Genomic DNA, 25,140 nt, shown 5'->3' with positions numbered 1-25,140 from the left:
AAGGGATGTGGAGCTGCTGGAAATCTGTGGCAAAGGCACGGCTTTGGATTGTGCGTGCTCAGTGCTGCTGGCTCTTCATGGCAGCGTGCTGCTCACGCCATAAAACAGTGCCTTCTCCGCCTGGCGGTCTGTGGTATTTGAACGCAAAGTCTGTGAGAAATAACAGTAGATGTTGGCAGATTGGCAAATCTTTAATATATTAAACAAAACATATCTGCTAGAAACATTCTATTCATATAAAAATGCAAAAAGACCCCTTTAAAGACATTTCTTTGGCATACTTTCCCCTCCCACCCCCACGTATATTGCAAGAAGCTCTCTGTTGATATGTCATTTGCTTGTAATGTAAACAGACAAACAAAAAGTGTAATTAATAATACAAAGCTTTTTATATAATACTGTCACAGTGCAGCAAGCATATATAACAACTCGGCGTCAGCAAGACCGTGTAGGCTGCGGTATCGACAATAAGGAGTTAAATTGTATTAAATACCAGGCGTGGCAGAGAGGTCGAGGCAGGCGGGGAGCGGCAGAACCGCGTTAAGCCCAGGGGTGCCCCAGCCCTGCGGGGTGAGGGTTCCCCGAGGGTTTCTGAAGGTGAGACAAATCCGCCACGAAGCGCTCGTCCCTCCACGGCCTTGTGGCTGCCCCTCGCCGCCGGCCCCTGCCTGCGTCCTCGCGGCCCCTTGGGAGGTAGCTAATTAAAGAAACCCAGTTGTACGCCCGAGAAAACGGAGGCAGGGGGAGGCTGGAAAGGGCGGAGAAGGCACCGGGCTCCCATCGCACCTCCTCTGCGTCACTCTTACGGCTGCGGTCGGCATCAAGCCGGCCTCGACGCCGGACAAGGGGTGAAACACGGCCCCGGTCTGGCGTGGGCAGGGGCAGGCAGCAGGTAGCACTGTACTGTGCCAGCACGGGGACGGGGTGCTCCTTGCCCGGCTGTGGGGTAAGCACCCTCCTCTCGTTTTAGGAAACCTTCACGACCTGGCAGGGGAAGGCTCCCAGAGCCTGCTGCCGCCTGCAGTGTGGCTTTTTTATTTGCATGCTAGAAAAAAGGGGGGGACTTGTTTTTAAATGGGGAAAATAAGTGCTTATCCAAGTTCCAGCCCTTTGAATGCATCATGTGACCTGTCCAAGGAAGGTCCCTAATTAATTGGCGTCATTCTCCCACTTTCCCAGGAACGGCCCCTGCTCCCCAGCACCTTCCTCCCATCTTACACGAGCGCGAGGTCAGTAGCCGGGGGGTTTCGCTGCCTTCCTAAGAGCAAACCCAAGTATCTTCTGAGCGTGCACCCCTGGGAGAAGGCTGAGGCCCTGCTTTGGGTCTCTGCCCACGGCTTGGCTCTTTGGTGCTTTGGCGGAGAGGGTCAGTCTCAGCTCTGGCAGCGGCGTGGCTCCGCCAGCCCACCCCATTGCATAGCTTACGCCTCCGAGGGCTTGGGAGCCTTTTCTGGCCGTAATTTTAGTGTCTGGCATTACAACAGCGCAGACAATCGCCTTGCCTTGGAGCTGAGGCTCCTCTCACCTTGTGCTTGCTTTGCAACATGGCCTTTACTTCGGCAGCCACGTAACCCACAGGGCTAAACGCTGGCGTCTAACACACGCGGATAAAAACTTTTGCATGTAAAAAAAACCATTTCAGACGGAGAAGCTGCTCTCTGACTCTCTCAAAAGCAGCTTGCTCAGGCTGGGGTTGCACAGGCATCGGTGCTACGGTGCCTGTACATGAAGGGTGCCCGGTGTGGTTCCCTCGGCAGGAATATTGCAGTCGCGGCACAAGCAGGCTATTGCCAAAGCGCCCGGGGGCTTGCCCGCTCCCGGAGAACACTGGTCGGTAACGAGGCACTCGCATCACTTACTGATCTGTCTATACATATATACATTCAATAATATAGCTTTGAAAAATAGACATTTGTTTCCTCTGTATATTATAAAATAGCATTTAGGATCAGTCTTAAGTGACATGCAGGAGTGATTAAAGTACGGCTGCAATTCGGGCTGCTGAAGAGCAAGGATTGCCTTTCACTCGAGACCCCGGTGCCGCCGCGGGAAGCTTTGAGCCTCCTCGGGGGGACGGGTGGGGCTCGGCATTGCCCTCCACCAGGGTGAGCCGGAGCCCCCGGCCGTGCCGCCCGTCCCCACTAGTGCATGTGGCAATTCCCACAGCATCACCTCCTTTGCAGATGCCCCGAGCGGCTCCGGCTGCGGCTCCCGGAGGAAAATGCTGCGGCCGTCCAGTCCTTCCCCACCTTTACACGGTGGTTTCGCTCTTCCAGAGGCCGGTCTTCATCCCAGCCATGCTGTCGGCGCTGGCCAGGTTGATGTCGTACTTGCTGCCCTTGAGGCCACCGTTGTGGCTGGCCACGTTGAGCGGGTAGGACCGGCGCTTTGCCTCCTTCTCGGCGGCACTGGCTTGCCGCAGGTTGTCCCTGCTGGCGCTCCTCCGGCGAGCCTCGGCGAAGTCGGGCACCCGCCGACCGCCGTCGCTGCCTTCGGAGTGGCTGGGCGCCGTCTCCCCATCCTGGGGGGCCCGTGGCCCCGCGCGGCCGCTGCTGACGGGGCTGTTCCTGCCGCTGTGGTAGCTCTCGGAGTGGCTGTTGTGGAGGCTGCCGCTCTCGCTGGAGGGATGCTCCGAGGAGGGGCCCCGCAGCATTTTCAAGCGGTGGTGCTTCCCATCCCGGCACTGCTTAGTTCTGCCCCGGTGGTTCCTGCGGCCGTGGAGGTTGCTGGCGTGCCTGCCGGCACTGCCGGTCTTGCTGTCGGCGGGGTCCGGCTCCAGGCAGGCGGCCGGGCGGGCGTCCGCCTGGCTCTGGGCTACCTGCAGGTTGGTGAGCTTGCAGCGGCCCCCGGCCGAGCTGGCGCTGCTGGGTGAGGAGGAGGAGGAGGCGCCGGAGCGAGCCGCCTCCGGGTCACAGCCGATGAAGACCTGCGAGCCATCCTCCGGCGCCAGCCCGGGGTGGACGTACGCCTGCATGGGCAGCGCGTTCCTGTAGGAGGGGCAGCAGGAGAACCAGGAGTTGAGGACATCCCGGCGCCGGACGCAGTGGTGGATGAAGATGAAGAGTCCCAGCACCACGGCGGTGATGCCGTAGAGGCAGCTGAAGACGATGTTCAGGTACCAGTGCTGGGACACGGCCATGGCGCCGAATGTCCACAGGGCGATGTACAAGGCGTGGGTGGTCACCAGCGCCCAGAACTGCACCTGCAGAGAGTAGACGCCGTCCGCCTCGGGGCAGGGCGGCCCCGAGTTCAGCGTGACCGAGATGGACCCGGAGTCCGTCAGGAGGTCGCCGGCACCCCCCAGCCGCGGCGGCGGCTCCAGCGGCTCGGGGACATCTTTCTGGCGCGGCGGTCGGCACTGGAGGCTGAGCCCGGCGCAGAGGAAGTAAATCCAGGTGACGAGCAAGACAAAAGCCACGGGGACGTAGAAAGCCCCCAGGCTGGGCCGCCACACCAGCCAGCAGCTGTAGGGGAGGAAAGGGGCTTTGATGAGCAGAACTGGGTGCCTGCAGTGCCTGCACAGCCGGCAGCCATGCGGTGTGGTACTGCGGTGCTCGGCATCCCTGCCCCAATGGGACGGGACGGGCTTGGCGGCAGCCTGGCTGTTGTTTTCCCAATATAGGGACAGCTCTTGGGAAAGATCCCACCAGCCTTTACCAAGCTCGCCTGGATTCCTGGCACTGCTGGTTCCCCTTGCCCAGGCGGAGGGAGGCAGCCCCTTTGGGGAGGAGGACATGGGCGAGCAGGGACACTTACTAGGGGTTGTTGTCGTGGTAGTTGTGGATGTTGACGGCTGCCGTGATCCCGCAGATGATGAGGGGGATCCCGCCGGCGATCAGGTAGAACCTGCACGGGGGGGACGGCGTCACCGCACGCCCAGAGCAAGCCCTCGGGACAGCACGGCACGGCTGCGGGTGGGATGGGCTTGTACGGCAGAGCAAGTCCTGCCCCGGCCTCTGGACGTGGGGCAGGGAAAGCTGCCCTGGCTCCCCGTGGGGCCGGGGCGAGGGGCAGGGGTGTTCATACCGTAGCATGGGTCTGGGGGCCGGCTGGGACGTGTCCCCGTCCGGCTGCCGCGGTGCCTTCCAGGTCACCTCCTTGTAGAGCACTCTGGCTTTCACCGCCATCCACAGCAGGGTGGAGAGGGAGGAGTAGTGCAAGATGATGCCGACCTGCGGGAGAGAGGCGACGGTCGGGAACGGGGGGTGCTGCAGACACGGCTGCGTCCCCGCTGGTCACCGTCCTGCGGGTGCCGGCAGGGCGAAACCTCGCCCATCGCTGTTTGCAGAGCAGCCCCGGGCAGGGGCAGCGCGGTGGCCGTCCCCTCTCCCCCCGTACCTACCGCTTGGCAGACGATCAGGTAGCCGGTGAGGGTGATGCCTCCCGCAAAGACGGCGGCCGTCATGGCAATGTGGAAGCAGAGGTTAAGCAGCATGTGCCAGCCCTTCCGCGGGATGAGAATGGTGCTGGAAGAGAGGCACGACGGGCGCCCGTGAGCTCCTGCCCAGCCCCGAGCGGGACAGCGAGCTGCAGCACGAGAGCGAGCCCTTTCCCGCAGCACGGCTCCCGCCCGCACAAATCCTGCTCCGCTGCTCTGGAGGGATGCTCCACGCAGCCTGCCCCTGGCCGGGCCACGGAGCGCGGCTAACGAAGCAGCCACGCACGCAAGCGCGTGCGTGTGGGCGAAGGACTTCTCATAGCTGCTGGCAACGTGTCCATCACGGGGCTGTCAGTGGAGCCCCCGGTGCTGGGACGCGGAGAAGGGGACGGCAGGAGCCGGGCTGGGGGTAAGGGACGCTCTTCTGCCGCCCCGGCTCTGGGTTCTTCCTGGCTTTGGCTGGGCAGCAGTCATGTTTCCATCGCGAGATGTGGGCCGATAGCGCTGCCCGGCTTCGCTGGTGTTTGCTTCACTTATAGCAACAGGAATTGCTTGGCCTTGTATTTATCTAAATAAGTATTTGTTCAGTGCTAGATAAAATAATAATTATTATTGGGTTCTTCCAACGGGGTAGTAGTTAGATGTGGACTGATAGTGTTGCTTGGCTTTAACTGCTAACACTGGTTTCACTTATCATAAATGGAGTGGCTTGGCCTTGTACGTCTCTCGTTAAGTATTTGATATATTCATTACTGTTGGGTGCTTCCAAATAGGCGATAGCTAGATGTGGACCGCTAGTGCTGCTTGACTTTCGTTAGTGTTCGTTTTACTCATCGTAAGGGGAACGGTTTGGCCTTATGTGCATCTCATTCAGTGCTTGTTAAGTGTTAGATGGAACACATTACTGGGTTATTTCTGAGAAACAGATAATAGATGTGGGCTCATAATGCTGCTGGACTGTTAGTGTTTGCTTCGCTTACAGTAAGAGGAACGGTTTGGCCTTATATTTATCTCATTAAGTACTTGTTAGATATAATACTGAGTATTGGGTTCTTCCTGAGAAACAGATAATAGATTTAGCTAACAATGTTGCTTGATGTTATTAGCCTTTGTTTCACTTATAGTAAGAGGAATAGTTTGGCCTTGTATGTATCTCATTAAGTGCTTGGTAAGTGTTAGATATAACCCTTCTTGTTGGGTTCTTCCACCAGGGGGGTGGAATGGGGGGACCCCATCCCTGAGCCCCAGCTGCTCACCATTCCTGACCCAACGAGGTCTCAGGGGGTCTTCACACCCACCCTCATAGTCCCACTCACCTCCTCCACGCCCCACGACACAGCCAACCAGCCCAAGTCCCCATCATCATAAAGGCAGGACACATCCAGCCATTGCCCCAAGATGGGCTCCTATGGCAGCACCACTTGCCTGGCAGCACTTTCCTGGAGGGCTGTCTCCTGAAAGCCCATGTCCTGGAGGGCCATTTCCTGAAGGGCCGTCCCCTGGGTGGTCAGCCCCTGGCTGGTCAGCCCCTGGCTGGTCATCTCCTGGACGGCCGTCCCCTGCCCACCTTCCCCCCGGCCGCTGGCGGTGCCTGGGGAGCTCCTCCAGCTGCCCAGAGCCATCCACCCAAGCACAGCCCCTCCGACCATCACCACGGCCAAGGCCAGCACCAAGACGCTCACACTCACCCGTGGTTGACGATGTAGGTGATGATGGTGGTGAAGAGGCAGAGCAGCAGCACGGCCGTGCAGGTGTACATGGCCGGGTGCAGCACCTCCGCGGCGCCTCGCGTCTCACTGGGGAAACCGCTCAGCTCCTGCGCCGCACAGCACGGCCCGTCAGACCCCGTGCCACCCGTCCCCGTCCCCCCGTCCCACCCCACCACCCCCCTGCAGCCCTCAGGCTCCGCACCCCCCCGAGCAAGGCTCCCAGCCCCATTGCTCGCCCTCCACCTACCATGAGCACAGCCACGTTGCTGAGGTGCCGGCAGTGCAGGGAGGTGACGTTGGGCTCCCGGGCGGCCAGCTGGCAGCCCTCGGCGCTCCAGCCCCCCATGCCCCCCAGCACCTCGAAGTTCCAGTACGCGGCCACCGGGTCCGCGCCCTCCCCGGGGTGCCGCAGCGACACGGCCACTGGCTCCGACAGGTTTCCCACTCCGCAGCCATCTGCGGCAACAGAGAAAGGCGGTGAGCGGGGCGAGAGACACCCCTCTGCCTGCACCCTGAAAAGAGGCTGGGCGTGGGGCACCCCCCGCTTCATCCCACAGGCGCGTTGCCACCTCCCCACGAGGACCCCAGGGAGGGCTTTGCTCTGCAGGAGGACCAGGGCCCGCCCCAAGGAGCCCCACGGAGCTCCATCCCCCACGAGAAGCCCCACATAGGGCACCCCAAGCCCCCCGACAACAGGCAGCCCTTACAGGTCCCGGCGTAGATGACCGGCGTGGCCACGCTGCGGCGCTTGCCGTCGTCGGCCAGGCGGGAGGAGTTGCCCGTGCTGCAGAAGAGCTTGCCGTTGCGGAAGACCAGCAGCTGGAGCTTGCAGTTGGCCAGCGGCGCAGCTGGGACGGGGCTGGCGAAGAGGCTGGGCGGCAGCTGGATGGAGGCCAGGGCGATGCTGTTCTGCGGGCGCACGGTCACCGGTGAGCAGGGGCTGCCTCCCCGGCACCCCCCGACCCCGCCTTACCCGTACCTTGATGTGGAAGCTGGTCAGGGAGACGTTGGGCCGTCCCGTGGTGCAGCGCAGCCTCAGCTGCTGGTCGGGCGTGGGCTCGGCCCCCCGCTCGGCTGGGGGGGCACGCCCGGCTGGACCCCCGTCCCGCCGCTGGAAAGCCACGCAGCTCAGCCCCACGTAGCTCTCAGGCTTCACCACGTACGCCTCGAAGGCGATGTTGCGTGAGTTCTGCCAGGCACAGTGCCGGAGGGTGGCCATCAGCCCCAGAACGGCCAGAGACCCCCCTGGCATGGCCAGAGAACCCCTAGCACGGGCAGAGACCCCCCAGCACGGGCAGAGAGACCCCCTGGCACGGGCAGAGAGCCCAGGCGTGGCCAGAGAGACCCCTGGCATGGGCAGAGACCCCCTGGCATGGGCAGAGACCCCCTGGCATGGACAGAGACCCCCCAGCACAGGCAGAGAGCCCAGGCATGGCCAGAGAGACCCCCGGCATGGACAGAGACCCCCCAGCACGGGCAGAGAGACCCCCTGGCACGGACAGAGAGCCCAGGCGTGGCCAGAGAGACCCCTGGCATGGGCAGAGACCCACTGGCATGGACAGAGACCCCCCAGCATGGGCAGAGAGACCCCCAGGCATGGACAGAGAGCCCAGGCATGGTCAGAGAGACCCCGAGCATGGGCAGAGAGACCCCCAGGCATGGGCAGAGAGCCCAGGCATGGCCAGAGAGACCCCTGGCATGGGCAGAGACCCCCTGGCATGGGCAGAGAGACCCCCGGCATGGGCAGAGAGACCCCCGGTATGGGCAGAGACCCCCAGCACGGGCAGAGACCCCGCACCAGCAGCCCAACCACCTCCTCCTCCCCCCTCAGCCCCCCCATCTCCAGGCAGCCCCCCCTTGCCCCCCACTCACCACTGCCATGTGCTGGGAGTTGCTGCTGAGCGTGTGGGCAGCGATCTTCTCCAGGGAGCGGACGATGCTGGTGCAAGCCTTCTCCTCCTTCTGCGACATCCACAGGATGTGGTCGTCCACCAGCATGATGTTGCTGGCCATCTCCACAATCACGTCCGTCAGCTGCGAGGACAGCAAGCGGCTCCGCAAAGAGCTACTGCCATCCCCAGCGGCAAACACCCCGATTCATGCTTTTCCACCCCAAAAACAACTAGCAGGGCTGGGACGAGCAGGGGACAGGAGAAGCGCTCATTACCTGCTTGATCTGGTCCACGTAGCCGATAAACTTCTCTATCATCTGGGCCACGTAGAGGACATCAACCATGTCCGAGAAGTTGGCCGCCTCAGCCGTGTAGACGCGGAGCTGGTGAGCCAGGGTCAGGGCGTTGGAGGCGTTGATGGGCATCTGCAGAGCGGCACGGCCACGGGGGGACGGTCACCGGCTGCGCCCGGCCGCCCCCGGCACGGCCGAGCCCCCCCGGCCTCCCGGCTCACCAGCACGAAGGTGTAGAGGACGCGGGTGATGTCGTTGGTGTAGAGGCAGTGGGAGTAGTCGCCCTCCTCCCAGCGCCCGGCGCGGTCGCAGCGCCGCCATGCCTGCTTCTCGGCTGCCGAGCCCCCGCCGGCCGGCCCCGTGGCGAAGGGGTACTGCAGGCAGGGCTGGTAGGCGGTGATGCCTGCCAGGGTGCGGGGCCACCTGCGGGCGCAGGCGCACGGTGACCGCGGGGCACTCGCCACCAACAGCCCCCTCCTGCTGCCGATGGGCACCCACCCCCCCCCCCGGCCTGCTCCCCCCCGCACGGACCCTGCCCAGCACCAGGCTACAGCCCACGGGCACCGCAGCCCTCGAATCCCCCCCCAACAAGCCCCTGCCTCCCCTCGGCTCCGGGGGGGCTGAGGGTGATGCTCCCCAGAAAGCTCCCCCCCCCCCCCCCCCAGCCCCATATCCCGCTGGGCTCAGCACAGCGCAGAGGGTAGCAGCAGGCGAGGGGGGGGGGGCACCGCTAATTTAAGCCACATTGACTGTGCCAGTAATTTATATTCTATAACAGCCCCACCGGGGTTACGGCGGGCGCCCGGAGCCTTTCGTCTCGTGCCAGAGAAATTCCAACACCTCTGCTGCTGGAGCCGGGCTGCGCCGCCGGCACGGGAAGCCCTTCAAAGGCGCTCGCGCTCCCCGCAGCCGCTAATCGCTACCAGACGCCCGGTCACCTGCAGCGAGCCCCCCGCGCCGGCACGCACCGCTCATGCTATATGTGGCATTCACCACGTGCGTCCCCCGTCCCACCGCGGCGCTCGCCCCACGGCCACGTCACCGCCGGTCCCTACCTGAAGTCCCCGCGGTTGTTGGTGACCCGCTCGGCGGGGCAGTAGGACGCGGAGGTCTCCAGCACCACGATCTCCACCTTCTTGCTGACGTTGCCCTGGGAGGTGGAGACGGCACACTCCCACTCGCCGTTGGCGGAGACGTGGATGTTGGAGAGGATGAGCTCACTGCGGGCAGAGGGGACGGGCTGGCACGGCGGGTCTGCCCCACAGCGAACCCGCGGCAGCGGTCCCCCAGCCTTGGGGGCACGGGGACACGCACCATGAAGCACAGGAGGTGCCCACACTTGGCATCCCACCCGTGGCACTTGGTACCTGCAAACCAGCGATCCCTGCAGCCACGAGTGTCCATCCCTGTCCCCATCTCCGTCCCTGTCCTCATCCCCATCTTGTCTCCATTGCCATCCCCATCCCGTCTCCATCCCTGTCCCCATCTCATCTCCATCCCTGTCTCCATCCCCATCTCATCTCCATCCCTGTTCCCATCCCATCTCCCTCCCCTTCCCCATCTCATCTCCCTCCCCATCCCCATTTCATCTCCATCCCCGTCCCCATTTCATCTCCATCCCCGTCCCCATTTCATCTCCATCCCTGTCCCCATCTGATCTCTGCCACTGTCTTCATCTCCATCCCTGTCCCCATCCCCATCCCATCTCCATCCCTGTTCCCGTCCCATCCCCATCCCCATTCCCATCCCCGCCTCATCTCCATCCCTGTTCCCACCCCATCTCCATCCCCGTCCCCATCCCATCTCTTTCACTGTGCCCATCTCCATCTCTATGACTGTCCCCATCCCATCTCCATCCCCATCTCGATCCCACCTCCATCACCGTTCCCATCCCCATCCCTGACCTGGTGATGAAGGTGCAGTCGTGGATGAGGCTCTCCTCCACGATGACCCCTGTCCGCTCGTCCTCCTCCACCGGCTCGCGGTTGTGGTACCATCGGATCTGGGTGCTGTTGTCCAGGTAGGTGGCGGTGCACTGGAAGGGCAGCCGGTCGCCCTGGAAAACCACCTGGCGCAGCGACGGGATGAGGTGGTGGGTGTGCAGCTCCGGGGCGCCCGCTGCGGGGGACACAGCCGGCCGGGTGAGCCCGCGCCCCCGCCCGCCGCTGCCGCCCCCGCCCCGGCCCTGGCTCACCGCAGCGGAGCTGGCTCTCCCGCGCGCTGCGCAGGGGGAAGGCGTGGAGGTGCCGGGGGTAGACGCACGCCGTCCGCTCCGAGATCTGCGCCGAGCGGTTGCGAGCCCAGGGCAGCACCCAGCGCAGGTTGCAGTCGCACGTCAGGTACTCGGTGGCGAAGTCCCTGCAAGGGCCGGTGTCACGGGGCGCCCAGAGGGACGGGGGCTACGCCACCAGCCCCGAGACCCTCCGGCAGGGAACCCTGTGGGTGCCGAAATCCCGGGGCCCAGACTCACACGACTTTCAGGGAGGGGAGCTCGTCGAAGACGCCGGGCGGGAGGCTGGAGAAAATATTCCCGGACATGTTCCTGCGGGACGGGAGAGAAAGGCGGCGTGGATGGCCTCGGGACGCGGCACGGGGACGGCCCCGGCGTGCGATGCCGCCAGCAACGCCCCAGGGCAGCGGGCGGGGGCTTCTCTTGGGAGGCGGGGGACGGGGCCGGCCGGGGCGTCTCCGGGGGGTACGTACAGCCTGAGGAGGTTGCGGAGCCCCTGGAAGACGCTGGCGCTCAGGCAGCCGATGCGGTTGTTGGAGAGGTCCCTGCGAGGCAAGCGGAGGGGCCGTCAGGGCTGGGGAGGTCCCCCTGTCCCCCCTGCCCCCGGGCCGGCCCCGGGTGCTCCCCGGGGGGGCTGCGCCGGCACTTACAGACGCTTCAGCTCGGGGAGGCCGAGGAAGGCGCCCGGCTGGACTGTGCTGATCAGGTTGTTCTTCAGGTCCCTGCGAGGAGACAGACGCAGACCTCAGGGTGCGCGGCAGGGAGCCCCGTCCACAGGAGACGCGACGCAGGGGGGCCCCGATCCCCCCCGGCCCCCATCTCCCACGCGCGGGTTCCTCGGCAGCCCCAGGCGCTGCGAAACCCCGCGCGGGAGCCTCGTGAGCAGCTTCCCATCCCGTTTCCCTCTCGTTATCTCCCCAAAGGGTGCAGGGAAGGCGTGAGGCTCCCCGTTGCTCGGGGGGGGGACGCCAGCCCCTCTGCACGCTCCGAGCGCGCGCCCACCGCAGAGCTCCGGTGGCCGCCGGCCCCTCCTGCGCGGTTGTTTCGGAGCAGCCGCGTCCCGGCAGGTTATCACCCCCCGCACGCGGGATAAGAGCACGCTGCAGTTGCCAGCGTGGCCCCAAAAGGGCTCCGCGGCCCGGAGGAAGCTCGTTTGGTTGATTAGCCTGATTGGGGGCACGTATCTCATCAGAGGCGTGCGCTGGCAGGGGCGGCTGCTGGCCCGGCGCGGAGCCGGGGAGCGCCGGTGGCTTCGGCCGCCTCGTCCAGCCCCAGGGACTGGGAAGGCGGCTCCTGCTGAGCACCGGCGCTGGCTGGGAGAGGAAATGGGAACCGCATGGCAACGCCATGTTTATTTACAGCAGACCCCACGGTGCTCATGGCTGGGTCGCCCGCTGCTCCACGTGCGGCCCTGGGGACACCCCGGGAACCGCAGCCCCCGTGTCAAGGCCCCAGGCTGGAGCCCAGGACGGGGGAGCGGTGCAAACCCTTCCAGCAGACCTGGGGGTGCAGGTGGGTGCGGGGGTCCCACCGGCGGGACGTGAGGGGCCACACGGGGAGCGTGAACACGGGTGACGCTGCCTGCACACCGCAGACACACGGACGCGCTTTCCTTGCAGGCTAAAACTCACCCGAGTGGCTTCCGCGGGTCCCCAGCTGACCCCAGAGGGGCAGGGCTCGGTGCAGGGGGTGCCCGGCCCCACGGCGCAGACCCCAGGAAGGGAAAGGCGGTGCCACGCCTGCCCGGCCAGCATCGTCCCGGCCCCGCTCCGCCGACACAGCTCTGCCCACGCCCGCCCTCCCCGGCCTCCCCTGACGGGCAAAAGCATGTCTGGCAGCTCCGATGGCCGGGTGTGCAGGCAGGTGTGCAGGCAGGGTGTGCAGGCAGGTGTGCAGGCAGGGTGTGCAGGCAGGGTGTGCAGGCAGATGTGCAGGCAGATGTGCAGGCAGGTGTGCAGGCAGGGTGTGCAGGCAGGGTGTGCAGGCAGGTGTGCAGGCAGGGTGTGCAGGCAGGGTGTGCAGGCAGATGTGCAGGCAGATGTGCAGGCAGGTGTGCAGGCAGGGTGTGCAGGCAGATGTGCGGGCAGGGTGTGCAGGCAGGTGTGCAGGCAGGTGTGCAGGCAGGTGTGCAGGCAGGGTGTGCACAGGGGCCAGGTGAGTGGCGGTGCTGAAGGAACAGCTCCGCTCACCTGCACCAACACCGCAGCACGGCTGCACCAACACCCGCCCTGCCAACAGCCAGCCTGCAAACACCCGTCCTGCAAACACCCGCCCTGCCAACACCCACCCTGCAAACACCCGGCCTGCCAACACCCGGCCTGCCAACACCCGGCCTGCCAACACCCGGCCTGCAAACACCCGGCCTGCAAACAAACACCCGCCCTGCCAACACCCGCCCTGCCAACAGCCAGCCTGCTAACACCCATCCTGCTAACACCCGTCCTGCTAACACCCGTCCTGCAAACACCCGGCCTGCAAACACCCGGCCTGCAAACACCCATCCTGCAAACACCCGGCCTGCAAACAGCCGCCCTGCAAACACCCGCCCACACACGCCAAGGGAGGCCATCCGCGCCAGCCCCGCTCCCCAGCGGGGGCCAGCCGGAGGCCCCCGAGGACCCCCGCGCCCCGGACACCCACCCAGCGCACACCACCAGCACGGCCTGCAGCGGTCGGGGACGCAGCAGCCAAAACACGCCCGCCGCCAAAACTCGGCGCGCCGGCTCTGGCCGGTGTGCGGTCGGGGGCCGGGGGCTGCAGGGGACCACCGGCCAGGGATGGGACCCACCGGGGACCGTGTGGGAGCCCCCGGGGGCTCAGGGCCAGCCCGGCACACGGCCTGGCGGGGAGCCTTCCTCGCTCAGCCACTTCCTCCCCGCTGGCCGGGGGCCCGGGGCCGCTGCTGCTGATTTACGACCAGGCTCTTCTCTCCGCACCGCGGTTGTTTGCCTTCGCGTTTCCGCCGGTCCCGAGCCCCCTCCTCCCCCTGCCCCGGCGGGGCGACGTGCTGCAGGCACCAGAGCCGGCAGCGGCACGGCGCCGCGTGCGCAGGGGGGTCCCCCATCGCCACGTGTACGCGGGGACCCCCCTGCCACCACGCACGCGGGGGGACCCGGCAAAGCGACTGCCTCCCGCCCCGCGGCAGCGAGCCTCGACGCGCGCAGCAAGCCCCGGCGCAGAGGGCCTGACCCAGCCCGGCGCGGCCGCAAGGAGCCCAGCGCCCCAGGGCCGAGCCCGCAGCCGCACAAGCCGCTCCCCGTGCACGGCAGCACCCGTCGCAGCCCAGTGTAGGTGGACAGACGGACAGACTCCATCCCCGTCACTGCTGTCACCCAGACGAGCCCCGTCGCAGCCCGAAGCCCCAAGGGGGGAAGCAGTGGCCCTGGCAGAGGGCAGGACGTTCCCAAGCGGGGCTGCGCTAATGAGCGCGGCCGCCCCGGCCGCATACCGGCCCCACTCAGACTCATTAATCTCATTACGCCGCTACAAATCACCAGAGAGGCCAAGCTGCAAGCCCGGGGGGGCGGTGGTCAATGGGGGCACCCTGCACGCCGCTGAGACCCTGGCAGCAGGTTTCCCCCCATCATATTGGGACACCAGAGCACCCGCGGCGGGCAGCCAATGTGGGCAGGGGTCCCACGAGCCCCAGGACGAGAGGCGAGGGGTCTCCAGAACCCCCACCGCGTCCCTGCCGCGCCAGCACGGTCCCTCCCGCGCCAGCACGGTCCCTCCATGGGGCACGTCTGCACCGCGGCCCCGAACCGACCCGATGAAAACAATTATGGCTGCTGTCGAGAGCAATCAGGCACGGTGCGGCGCGATGCCGGCCTGGGATGGGGGAGCGCTGCCCACGGCCCCCCCGGACGAGCCGGTGCTCCCCCTCCGACCTGGCACAGCAGAGGCGAGCGGGAGGTGACGTGGGGCAGCTGCTCTCCCAGAGCACAGAGACTTTTAGGGGGACCCCGGGCACCCCGGGGGCTGCAGAGCCGCGGTCCCCCCGGGGTGCCACCCCCCGGCTCTGCCACGGCCCTTCCCGGCGAGCGCAGTGCCCACGGCGGCCCCGGCTGCTCCCTGCCCGCGCGGGCGTTAATCCCTCCTGCTAATGAGAGCTCGGCGCCAGGAGGCAGGAGGAGGCGACCCCACGCCTGGCACCGCGCTGGGGAGGACTCGGCCCCATGGGACCGCGGGGACACGGGGTCCCCGAGGCGACTGCTTCCCGCTCGCCCCTGGAACAGTCCTGCAGGGATTTCCACGGCTTTAAAATCCCAAACCAGCCCCAAGGCTGGGCACCAGGCACCGCGTGCTCTGTCATGCCTGCTCCCCATCCCGGCACCGTGCACCCCGACCGCAGTGCCGGGCACCGGGCACCACGGGGTGCCCGCACCAACTCAGCACCGTGCACCCCGCGCACAGCGCTGCCAGGGGCTGGCACCCGCTGCAGGGTGCACGTCCCAGAGCAATGCCACGAGCGGGCACCGTGCACCCCGGGCCCCGCGGCGTGGCCACGCAGCCCCCGTGCCTGCCAGAGCAGCCGGGCTCCGCTGCGGGCCGGGGCAGGTGCACGCCCTGTAACTCCAAGAAGGTCCGCGTGAATAAACGCTTCCTTGTTCGGGCTAATGAATCGCAGGCGGCGCGGGTCCCCCTGCCCCTGGGGAGCCCTCTCTCCCCCCGCAAGCCCCCCTCGCCAGGGCCGTCGCCCTCCCCAGGCCCACCGCCGGCCGAGCGCACCGGTGCGGCTGCAGAGCGGCACGGGCAGCGCCTGGACCGGGTGGGTCCCTGCGCCGCGGGCGCGCTGCCTGCCCCTGCCTGTGCCCTCCCTGCTGCCCCGGCCACCCGCCCCCTGCCCGTCTGCACCCAGAGCGATGCCCTGCGGGAAGCAGGGCAGGGACCCGCTGCCCAAGGGAAGGGGACCCCACAGCTGCAGCCCCGGCCCCCCGGCACCGCTTTCCAGTGCCGCAGAGGACGCCCAGGGCAGAGGCGGGCCGCGGTGCGCGATGCCCGTGACGCCGGCAGCCAGGCCACCGCCACTCGTCCCGCAGCGGCAGCCCGCCCGGCCCCGCTCGGCGCAGGAATGCGCGAGACCCTCGCGGGGCCGCGGTGGGGAACAAAACGCCCTCAGTGCGCTGGTCCCTGCTCCTGCATACCTACAGATCAAACCCATATGGGGGCCATAAATCTCCCCTTATTACAGCTCCCTCCATAGAGATGCCTTTCATGGAGAGATAAGAAAGTTGACTTTGTTCGGGGGCACAATGTCGCTTTTCATACCGGCCCCCACGGAGCGGGGCCCCCCCGGTTCCTCCCGCCCTGGGGTCCCTGGGATGCCCGTGGGTGCCAGCAGCAAACCCTGCGCCCCAGCGCCGGCCCCACCGCAGCACCCGGGAGCAACGTCGGGAGCGGTGCCGGCACCCACCCCGCTCACACCCTGTGGAAGCCCTGCCTGCGCCCCGTTGCCCGTTGCTGCCTGCCCCTCCTGTCCCGACCCCCAGCCGCCCGCCGGGCACTCACAGCTTCTCCAGAGCCCGCAGCCCGAAGAAGGAGCCGTTCTCCAGCACCGTGATCTTGTTGTTACTCAGCAGCCTGTGGGAAGAGCAGAGGGAGAGGGGCAGCCCCGTTACTCGTCCTGCCGGGCAGCCCCATCCACGCCCCGGTGACCTGCGGGGCTGGAGGGGGAGCGGGGACGGCCAGACCCGCCACGAGCAGCGGCAGCCCCGGCTGTGCCACCGGGGTGGTGGTGATGGTGAAGTCTCAGGGACAGGCTTGCACGGCCGGGGGGGAATTTGGGATGCAAGGGCCATGTTGGGATGCTGTGCCGTGGTCCACGTGCACGGCAGCACTGGGCTGGAAGTGCCCGGGGCCGTGCCGGGCTCTTGGGGCGTTGCTCCTGTACCAGGAGCTGCACGGGCGGGCGGGTGGGCGACGAGATCCCCACCCCAGCGCCTGCACCGAGAGGGCACCCTGAGGACCTGCAGCCAGGAGGGGACCCCACGGCACCCCCGGCTCTTGCCCCCCACCAGCCTGACCACCCTCTGGTCACAGCATCACGGCCATCCCACGAACCTCCCAGCGCTGAGATTTTATCCCAAAGTAAACAGCTTTGCTGGCCAAAGGGGCCCTTGCGGGGTGACCGGAGAGGGAGGGAGGGCACGAGCACCCAACAATTCAGCCAGGAGCTCATTAAAGCACGTCAGTGGCAATTAGCAGAGCCAGACCTCGGCCTGGGGACGGGAGCCGGCTCTCGGGGACCAGAGGCGCTTCCCCAGCGCTCCCGGGCATCTGCGCGGGCACCGGCGATGCTCCCACCGGCAAACGTGATCCAAAAACAGAAGGGGGGGCAGCCGCCAGCGGGGGCCGGGAGGGCACCCTGGAGCCCCGGCCGGGGGAGAGGCGCGGGGAAAAAAGGGCTCATTGAGGGCCGGAGCTGGGGCTGTTTACACACGGGCGGGCTCTGCAGCCAGGCTGAATGGTGGCTGTGTGCTGCAGAGCTCCGTCCCCGCCGCCGCCGGCCACGCTCGGTTCTCCCTGGCCGGGCTCCCGTGCCGGGGCTGCCCAGGCAGCGGGCAGGAGCAGGACCTGGCTCAGAGGGCTGCGCTGCAGCAGGGGCGGCTGCCAAACCCCCGAAGGGTGGTGGGGAGGGAAGGGTAAGGGGCAGGCGGTGCAGCCCCCCGCCACGGGCCGCATCCTGTGCTAATGAGGAACCGCCACCGGGCACCACCGTGTCCGCAGGGCCCCGCGACCCGGCCAGCGGCGGGGAGCGGAAGCGGCCGGCAGCCCCACCAGCCTGCAAATTGCTTCCACACGCTGGCGGCCAGAGCCGCCCCGGCCAGGGCCACGTCTCGCCCTTTCCTCCCTGCAGGGACCCCGCTTTTGCGGGGCTCGGCTCAGCCCAGCCCAGCAGCGGCGAGCACCGGTGCTGGCCGGTGGCAGGCTCAGCCCCGGGACCCAGCCCAGAGCAGAGGGCAGCAGGGGTGCTCCCGGAGCAGCATCGCTCCCGGAGCAGCCCCGGCTCCGGCGCACGGCAGCCCCATGGCACGCCCCGATTCCCCGTCGGCACAGGCTGTCGCTCAAGGCTGTGCCGGCCCCAACGGCTCCAGAAGGTTTTAATTCCAGCGGCAGCAGATTCCACAACCCAGCAAAGCCTCCGCAGGCTGCGCGTGCCTGGAGGGGACCTCGGGGGCTCCCCGCTAAAGCAGGGGTGAGCAGAAACCCCCCATCTCAGGGGCTGAGCCGGGGTGCGCGCTGGACCCTGCTGAAACAGCCCTTTGGGGCCACGTGAGCTGCAAATGCAGAAACCGGACGAGTGCACGGGACTCCGGTCTCAGACCTCCCGCATTGGGTCCCGCAGTTGGCCTGGGGTGGCAGGGGGGGTCCCCAGCACGGCCAAGGACATGCGGAGCCTTTGGGCAAGGGGGAGCCGGGCACCCCGGGCAAGCCGGACCCGGCCGTGCCAGAGGCTCCCAGGGCATGGGCTTTGCAGGGGGTTACAACCACGGACGTGCCACCAGCGCGGCAGGCAGAGAGCAGGCAGCCAGCTGCCTGCACCGGGGGGGGCCAGTGCGCTGGAGAACTGCGCCCATCTGGCAACGCAGCCCCCGGCCGCCCCCAGGGCTGAGCCCCGGTGCCGGGGATGCTTGCTTTGTTCGGGGACCCCTGGGACCATCCGCGCCTCTGCCATAAAAACAGAACTCCCCGCCTTAAAAGGCAACGCTCCCGCGGCCCCGACGGGATCGGCCTCCCCTGTGATCCGCAGCCAGGCGGCCGGGCCAGCAACCCGCCCGCCGACGGCCGGGAAAGCAGCCGCGGGACGCCTTCCCCGTGGTGTGCTTCGGCCGGGGGCGAAGCCACCCCCGGAGCCATCGGCCCCTCGGGGAGCGCGGGACCGGCCGGGACCCCACACAGCGCGGGGGGCACCCCGAGTCACGGTCGCTGCCTGCCCGTGCGATGCCCTGCCGCTCGGCACCTGGTCTGCCCTTCCTTAAGGAAAAGAGGTCCTCGACCAAAACGAGCGCTTGGCACACGAAAATTGCACTGACAGTAACTTTTCTTCCTGATAAAACTTTTTCCGGGTAGTGATCCTGATTCTTCTTTTCCCGATACTGTAGAAGCCAGCGGGGTCACGCTCCCCTGTTACAACTCACATCCTCAAACGCGCTTTGTCGTTGCTGTTTTTATGGATATTATGTTCCAAAACGTTTTCTTTTTTTTTTTTTTCCAGGAAGTTCCCATCAAGCTCCATGGGACTTTCCGGCCCCACGTGTCCACAGGCGGCAGAGCGGCGTGCGGGTCCCCAGAACTATCCCCTTACAGGAGGTTAACTGAGAAACCCCAAAATATGACGGAATAAGCGTGCCCACGAGGCCACCCCGACACAGCACATGGAAGTCACGGGCAAGAAGCCCCCAAGCCGCACCGGGGCAGCGGGACCCCGCACTGGGACCCAGCCCTCGGCACGAGGGACCGGGGCCGGACCTGAGCCCCTCGGCCGGATTTCAAAGCCCAAGAGCTGCCCCCGCTCTCGCGCCCGGCCGGGAGGAGGGATCGGCCGGGGAGGGAAGCGGATGGGAGGCTGGAAGCAAACCCCGCGGCCCCCCAGTCCCGCATGGCCAAGGCGGCTGTTGCTGCCGGTGGGCCGGGCAGCGTGCCGGGCGGGGGTCGCGGCGGCTCCCCGGATGCTCACCGAGGTCCGCGCGGGGCCGGGGGTGCAGAGGGGACGCGGTGCCCCCACGTCCCAGCCGTCCACGGGGCTTGGCCGGCCATGAAAGCACAGCTGTGCTCCGCAGGAGCCGTCACCGGGCCGTGCCTTGGCTCCGGCCCAGGCTGGGACTCCTCACCTCGGCAGTGCCGGCAAACGCCGCGGCAAGAGGTACCCCCCGCACGGTGGGAAGGGCTGGGGACCCCCCGCACGCCCCCGGCCCTCGACACCCGACCGCCCTTGCGCCGCCCCAGCATCCTCCCGCCCGAAACAGCGTCTTCAGCCCGCCCGGCCGCCCCGAGACCCCCCAGCACCGCAGCGTGTGGGCGGGTGGGCTCCCGCCGGGGACAGCCCCGCCACCGCGACAATAATTGGCTAATTGAGCGATGGCTGGAAAAGTCTCTCCGGACAATGCGGGGATTAAGGACCGGAGTGTCGAGTCAAACGGAAACAACGGGGGGATGCGCAGCGGCAGGCGGGGATGGGGGCGGCCGGGCAGCGGGAGGGAGCTCCCCGAGGAGCACCCTCCTGTCCCGGGGGGATTCGGCATCCTCGGTCCGACCCCCCCCCGCGCCAGGGCTCTCAGGGCTCGGACCCCACGAGGCTGCAGGCGGAGAGATAGAGAGATCCCTTCCTCTTCTTTTTTTCCTCTCAAAAAGAGGAGCCAAAAGTGAAAAAAACAAGATTGTTTTTTCAAGCGTGCTGGAATCCACTTGGATAAATAACGGCTCCAGAAACTGGGCTGCTGAAACAATAAACTTCCTCTGGACCCAACCAAAAAAGGACGCGGGGAGACGGTGGCTCCCCGGCCGGGCAGGCAGGGGAAAGGCAGAGGCAGCGGCACGGAGGTTAATAAGGGGGGGCCGCGGTGGGGGCGGGGAGGCCGGCTATGCTTTGCTCTCCAAGTGCATTAATTCAAAGCATATGCTCGCAGCAGATATGGCGCAGGCTGCGCCCCGAGCAGAGCTCACCGGCTTGCAGAGGGATTTTAGGAAGGGAAAAGAGGGGCCCCGGGACTGGCGAGAGGTGCCGAGGGCTCCGGCACCGGGAAGGGCTCCGGAAGCAGCGGCATCCCAGGGGGGACCCCGCAGCTCCCCACCCAACGGGGCTGGAGACCCCCAACGGGGCTGGGGCCGCCCCCCCCCACACGCTTTGGGTGCTCGGGGGCTCTTCCCCTCCCTGCGACAAGCCCAGGGCGTTGCCTCCAGCCTCGCGTCACGCGGGGCTATTTCGGATGGTGAAAATTATTGTTTCAACCCTCGGCTTTTGTTAGCACAGGAAAAATAAGCCCCAGAGAGAGAGTGAAACCTGCAGAGCCGGCGCAGGGCGGCAGGGCCGGGATGCTCCGACGCACCAGGCAGCACCGCGACCCGCAGCCCCCGGAAAAACCAAACCTGCCGAAGCTGCAGCCCAATAAATAACAAATAAAAAGCTGGAAAAGGTTTGAGAAAGAAACCATCTGCAGGGCCCAGGATAAACCGGCCTTGGAGAGAGGAGTTCAAGTAGAACTGGAAATTGGTCATAAGTCAAAGCCCTCTATTCCCTGCAGACAATCTGTAATTTCGGTGCAATCAAGCTGTGCACATAAATGAGGCCTGTGCTGGGATTCCACATCTGGAAGAGGTTTGGGCTCCCGCCCGTGTGACAGCGGGGCTGGCCACGGCCGGCGCGGCTATCTGGGTCTCGTTAGGGATACAGTGCTTTTTCCATTAGGCGATTAGCACAGGGGTCAGCTGGAGGGGGAGGGAATTAAAGCCTTGTTAATACACGTCTGCAGAGCCCCGGCACCTCCCAGCCGCGCCGGAGGGACGTCCCCGAGAGGTGCCAAACCCCCTGGCCCCGAACCACGGGAAGCCCACGGTCCCGGGAGGCTGGACCGCGACGGAGGGGCTGGGGGCAGCGCTGTGCCCCAGGCTGCATCGGTGCAAGCTCTGCCGAGACAGCCGCAGCCGGGAGAGCTCCGCGGGGCTACGAGTCAAAAAGGGGTGGCAAGCCAATGTGTCGGGGCTGGCATCCCTCCCTCCTCCCCGCGAAGAGCTGGGGGCAAGAATTAACCTCTAGGTATAAAACGTGGCGGGTGTCAGAGAGCACATGCCTTGTAACGTCTGCTGGGGTTGCACGAGGATATCGCGCTCCTGCGAGCATCGTCCCGCTTGCTGGACCCCACGCATCCCCGTGCCGGCTCCCTGCGCCTGCTCCCTGATGAAGGCAGCGCTTCTGCCTGCACCGGTGCCGGCAGGCCGCTCATAGCCGCCTGCCGCAGGTGTCCCCACGGCACGAGTTCCTCAGGTAGGACCGAAGACCGAGGGGACACGGCCGGGACGGCTGTGGATATTTAGGCAATATCCACACATCCCTGTCCCGCTGTCATCCCACAGCTCGAGGGGCTCCAGCGCCCCAGCCCCAGGCATCGCACCCGCCACCAGGACGGCGCAGGGCCGCCGGTTCCCAGCACCCCCGTCCGCACCGGGTCTGTTCCCTGCCACCGTGGCTTCCCCACATGGAGTTAATTTCTGCAGCTCCACATCTGCGGGCACTGCCTCGGCTCCGGTTTGCTCTCTCAGCGATCCCCGCGAGGGGCCGAGGGAAGAGAAAAGGAGCCGCGGCTCCGCTCGGCAGACGGCTCCCCGTGAGAAACCGCCACGTCCCCCGGAACGCCGCGGCCGAGCCCAGCACTGGCTGCAGGGCAGGTCCCCGGGGCCATGGGCATCCTTCGTCCCTCGTCCCCTGCTCTGCCCATCCGCAGGCTGTGATGCCAGCGAGCGTTTCTCAGGCGCAGGGGGTAAATAAGCAGCAGCTGCCACGGAGACAGCCTTGGATTCCTCAGCGCAGGCCTAATAATTAAAGATAAATAAAGAAGTAAACCGAGAGTGTGGGAAAAAGCCAAATAAGAGCCGGGGTGAGGGACCCGCAGGGCGGCAGACCTCCTCTGGCCGCCCAAGCTCCTCCGGCCGCCCGCACGTCCCCAGCCATCGCCCGGGCGGCCGGAGCTGCGGCCAGGACAGCAGCAATCCCGCGCCGGCAGCCTCCCCCATGCGCGGCATCGGCGCCGCTCGTTAGCGCTAACGCGTGCCTGCTTCCAGGCCAGGCCGGACGAGGACTAGAACAGGGCTCTGCTTTCAGGGGTTATTCTGCACAAAACACGCCACGCGTTTCCTGCGACTGGGACAACGCTGATGCTGAGCGCCCCTGGGGCGCAGACGGGACCTGAGCATCCTGGGGGCACGCATAGGAGCCCTGCTCGGACCCCATTCACCTGCAGGGCCCAAAATTTGGCTGTCCCCAGCAGGGTGTCCCCCGAGGCACGTGCAGCCCTTGCCACATGCCCGGGCCCTGCTGCCTCCTCCGCTCCCTGCCCGCACCCCAGCAGCTCCAGGAGACGCTCCCGAAGCCGGAGCCTCTGGTTTTGATTGTTCCATCTGGAAAGGGTTTAAAATAAATCATGTTTACTGCGCGAGAGCAGAGCCCAGGGTCACCGCATATTTGTAGGTTTCTGCCTACGCCTGTAGGTTTCATGTCACGTTTTAGTGGGATCATGTAATGCCCTAATGCTTCTGCACGGGCATCCTGGCCCCTCCGAGGCAGCCGGCCCCGGCACAGACAGCTCCAAACCTCCCGGTCCCACCGGGCACAGCCCACCTCGGCCACTCCGCCGGCATGGGGCTGCAGTGGGGCTCGACCCGTGCTCAACATCGCAGTTATGCTCGCTCACGCTGGAGAACGCACCAGAGCAGGCAACTCGTCGGATGCTTTTCCCAATACAGATTGACAAAGGACTCAAACGTCCCCACGGGTATTTGCAAGGGGCTGACATATAAGAAAGGGCCGTAGGAGGACAGAAATGAAGAGCAAAGCCCGCCCGAGGGAAAGCGCGACCAGAGAGCCCAGCCTCCACCTGCCCGGCAGCCCCCGAGCGTCCCCACAAAGGGAAGCTCAGGACAAACTCAGCGCAGTTGCTCCAGGATGATTTACGCTTTTATTACGACCGCTGCACTTCAACCCTGCTCGTGGTGCCCACTCAGCACAGGCGTGTATCACCACGTGCTCCACGTGCGTGACGGCCGGGCAGGAGGGTGGCACCGGCTGGGTCCCCGTCACAGCCACCCCATTTTCACAACGCGGACATCACCACCCCGAAACGCAGCCCCTTTGCAGCCAGCGACACGGCACACAGGAACCGAGAGACGCTTTAGAAATAGCCCAAGTCCAGCGCGCCAGCAGACACGCGGCCAAGGGGGTTCAAGCACGTGAGAGCAGACGGGACCAGGAGCACCGCAGCCCCCAGCCCAGCCCCAATCCTCCGCAGCGTCCAACAAAACCCACCCGAGGAGCAGACGGTGGAGAGCCGAGGCCGTGGGCACGCTCACGCGGGTGGGCAGACACGGCCACCCTCGCGGGACGACACTTCGGGCGAAAGCGACGTTCCCTCCAGCAACGGCGCTGCCGGCCCTGCCCTCCAAACCAGATTTTAATTCAAACGTCTCCTCCGGAGTTATAAATAAACCCTGCAATCCGCTGCTGCAGCGAGCAGGCGCGCCGGCTGCCAGCGCCGGCCGAAACCCCAACCCTCCCCGGCACCGAGGGCACGAGGAAGCTTTAGGAAGCGAGCGGCAGCTTTAGACCCTTCGCGCAACCCTGAAGCCCACTTACTGCTCCCGGTCTCTTTTCAGCAAATATTTCCACTAAGAGCTTTCAAACAAAAACATCCTCCCCCAGCACTCCGACAGCAAACGCTGCGGAGGGAAGCGTGGAGAAGGAGCCCGTTTCCTGCGTTTCCAGCTCACGTCCACGCTTTACACTCGTGCTGCCGCCGCGCCGTGGGGAGAGCGGGGTCCTGCCCTCGCTCTGCAGCCGCAACACCCCGCTTCGACGCGATTTAACCGAAGTTCTGCGGAACCGAGCGACGCTGCCGTTGGTGCGCATTCACTGACCACGGGAAAAAACGAGTGAAAGAAGCAACCGCTCGCGCCGCGCTCCCCGACCCCGCGGGACTTTGCCCCCCGTCCCCCCCGGCACCTGCCCGCCCGTGGGAGCGCAGCCCCGGGGGGCTCCGGGAGCGGCCCCGGCCCCGATGCGGGGGTCTCCCCGCCGCGCGCTGCTCCAGCCCCCCCCTCCCTCCCCTCCCCTCCCCTCCCCGGGGCCAGCGAGCGGCACGGAGCGGGCTCCGCGCGACCCACGCGTGGGCTCCCGTCCCTCTCACGGCGGCCCGGCGCCGCAGACGCCCGGCCGGGGCAGCCCGGGGCGACGACGCCCGGGGCGACGCGGTACTCACAGCGTGGCGGTGCCGTCGGGCAGCAGGCGCGGCTCGGGCGGCGCCGGGAGCCCCCCGCCGCTGCAGACCACCCGCCGCCGGGGCGCGGCGGGGCCGCCGGGCGCCTTGGCCCGCTCGGCCGCACACTTGCAGCCCAGGCTCTGCGCGGGGCAGCTCCGCGCCGCGGCCCCGCCGCTCAGCGCCGCCGCCAGCAGCACCAGCGCCGCCGCCCGCCGCATGGCCCCGGCCCCGGCCCCGGGCTCCGGGCTCCGGGCTCCGGCTCCGCGCCCGCCGCCGCCGCCCCGCTCCCCGGGGCGGCTCCGGCGGCGCCGCCTCCCCCGCTCGCCGCGCTCCGCCGCCGGGCCTGGCGCCTCCCCCGGCCCGGCCCGCCCCGCCCCGCCCCGCCCCGGCCCCGGCCCCGGCCCCGCCGAGGGCACCGGCTCGCCTCCCCCCCCCCCCGCCGGGGCGGGAGCCTGCGTGGGAGAGAGGTGGAACCCCCGTGGGCCGGGGCTCGGAGCGGTCCCGGAAAGCTGGAGCCTGCGTGGGAGAGAGCTGGGGTCCCGCACGGTGCAGAGCTGGAGCCCCCGAGGACGGCGGCTGGGGCTCCGTGGGGTCCCACGGGACCGGGAGCTGCAGCCCCCGGGGACCGGAGCATCCTCCCAGAGGGCGAGAAGCTCCAGCCCCGCCTGGCCCCG

The 25,140-nt window shown here is 66.7% G+C and overlaps 1 protein-coding gene across 2 annotated transcripts; it reads right to left on the bottom strand.

Moving 5' to 3' along the window:
• Positions 1-166: 166 nt before the first annotated feature.
• ADGRA2 (adhesion G protein-coupled receptor A2) lies at positions 167-24,792 on the bottom strand. 2 transcript variants are annotated; one of them, XM_075523446.1, is made up of 19 exons: positions 24,467-24,792; positions 16,011-16,082; positions 11,153-11,224; positions 10,976-11,047; positions 10,743-10,814; positions 10,467-10,630; positions 10,177-10,390; positions 9,328-9,492; positions 8,494-8,695; positions 8,255-8,362; positions 7,960-8,121; positions 7,067-7,276; positions 6,795-6,996; positions 6,335-6,543; positions 6,067-6,194; positions 4,343-4,466; positions 4,027-4,172; positions 3,757-3,846; positions 167-3,464 (listed from the first exon to the last, which is right to left on the bottom strand). In XM_075523446.1, the coding sequence occupies exons 1-19, from the start codon at positions 24,682-24,684 to the stop codon at positions 2,252-2,254; spliced, it is 3,843 nt and encodes a 1,280-aa protein (XP_075379561.1). In that variant the 5' UTR covers positions 24,685-24,792; the 3' UTR covers positions 167-2,251. The 2 variants fall into 2 exon arrangements, with proteins under 2 accessions (XP_075379561.1, XP_075379560.1); XM_075523445.1 differs by having other exon boundaries at positions 168-3,464; positions 8,255-8,404.
• Positions 24,793-25,140: the final 348 nt, after the last annotated feature.

The sequence above is a fragment of the Mycteria americana genome, chromosome 23, assembly GCF_035582795.1.
Source record: "Mycteria americana isolate JAX WOST 10 ecotype Jacksonville Zoo and Gardens chromosome 23, USCA_MyAme_1.0, whole genome shotgun sequence".
NCBI classification, from domain to species: Eukaryota; Metazoa; Chordata; class Aves; order Ciconiiformes; family Ciconiidae; genus Mycteria; species Mycteria americana.
This window is presented reverse-complemented; position numbering and strand designations above follow the sequence as displayed.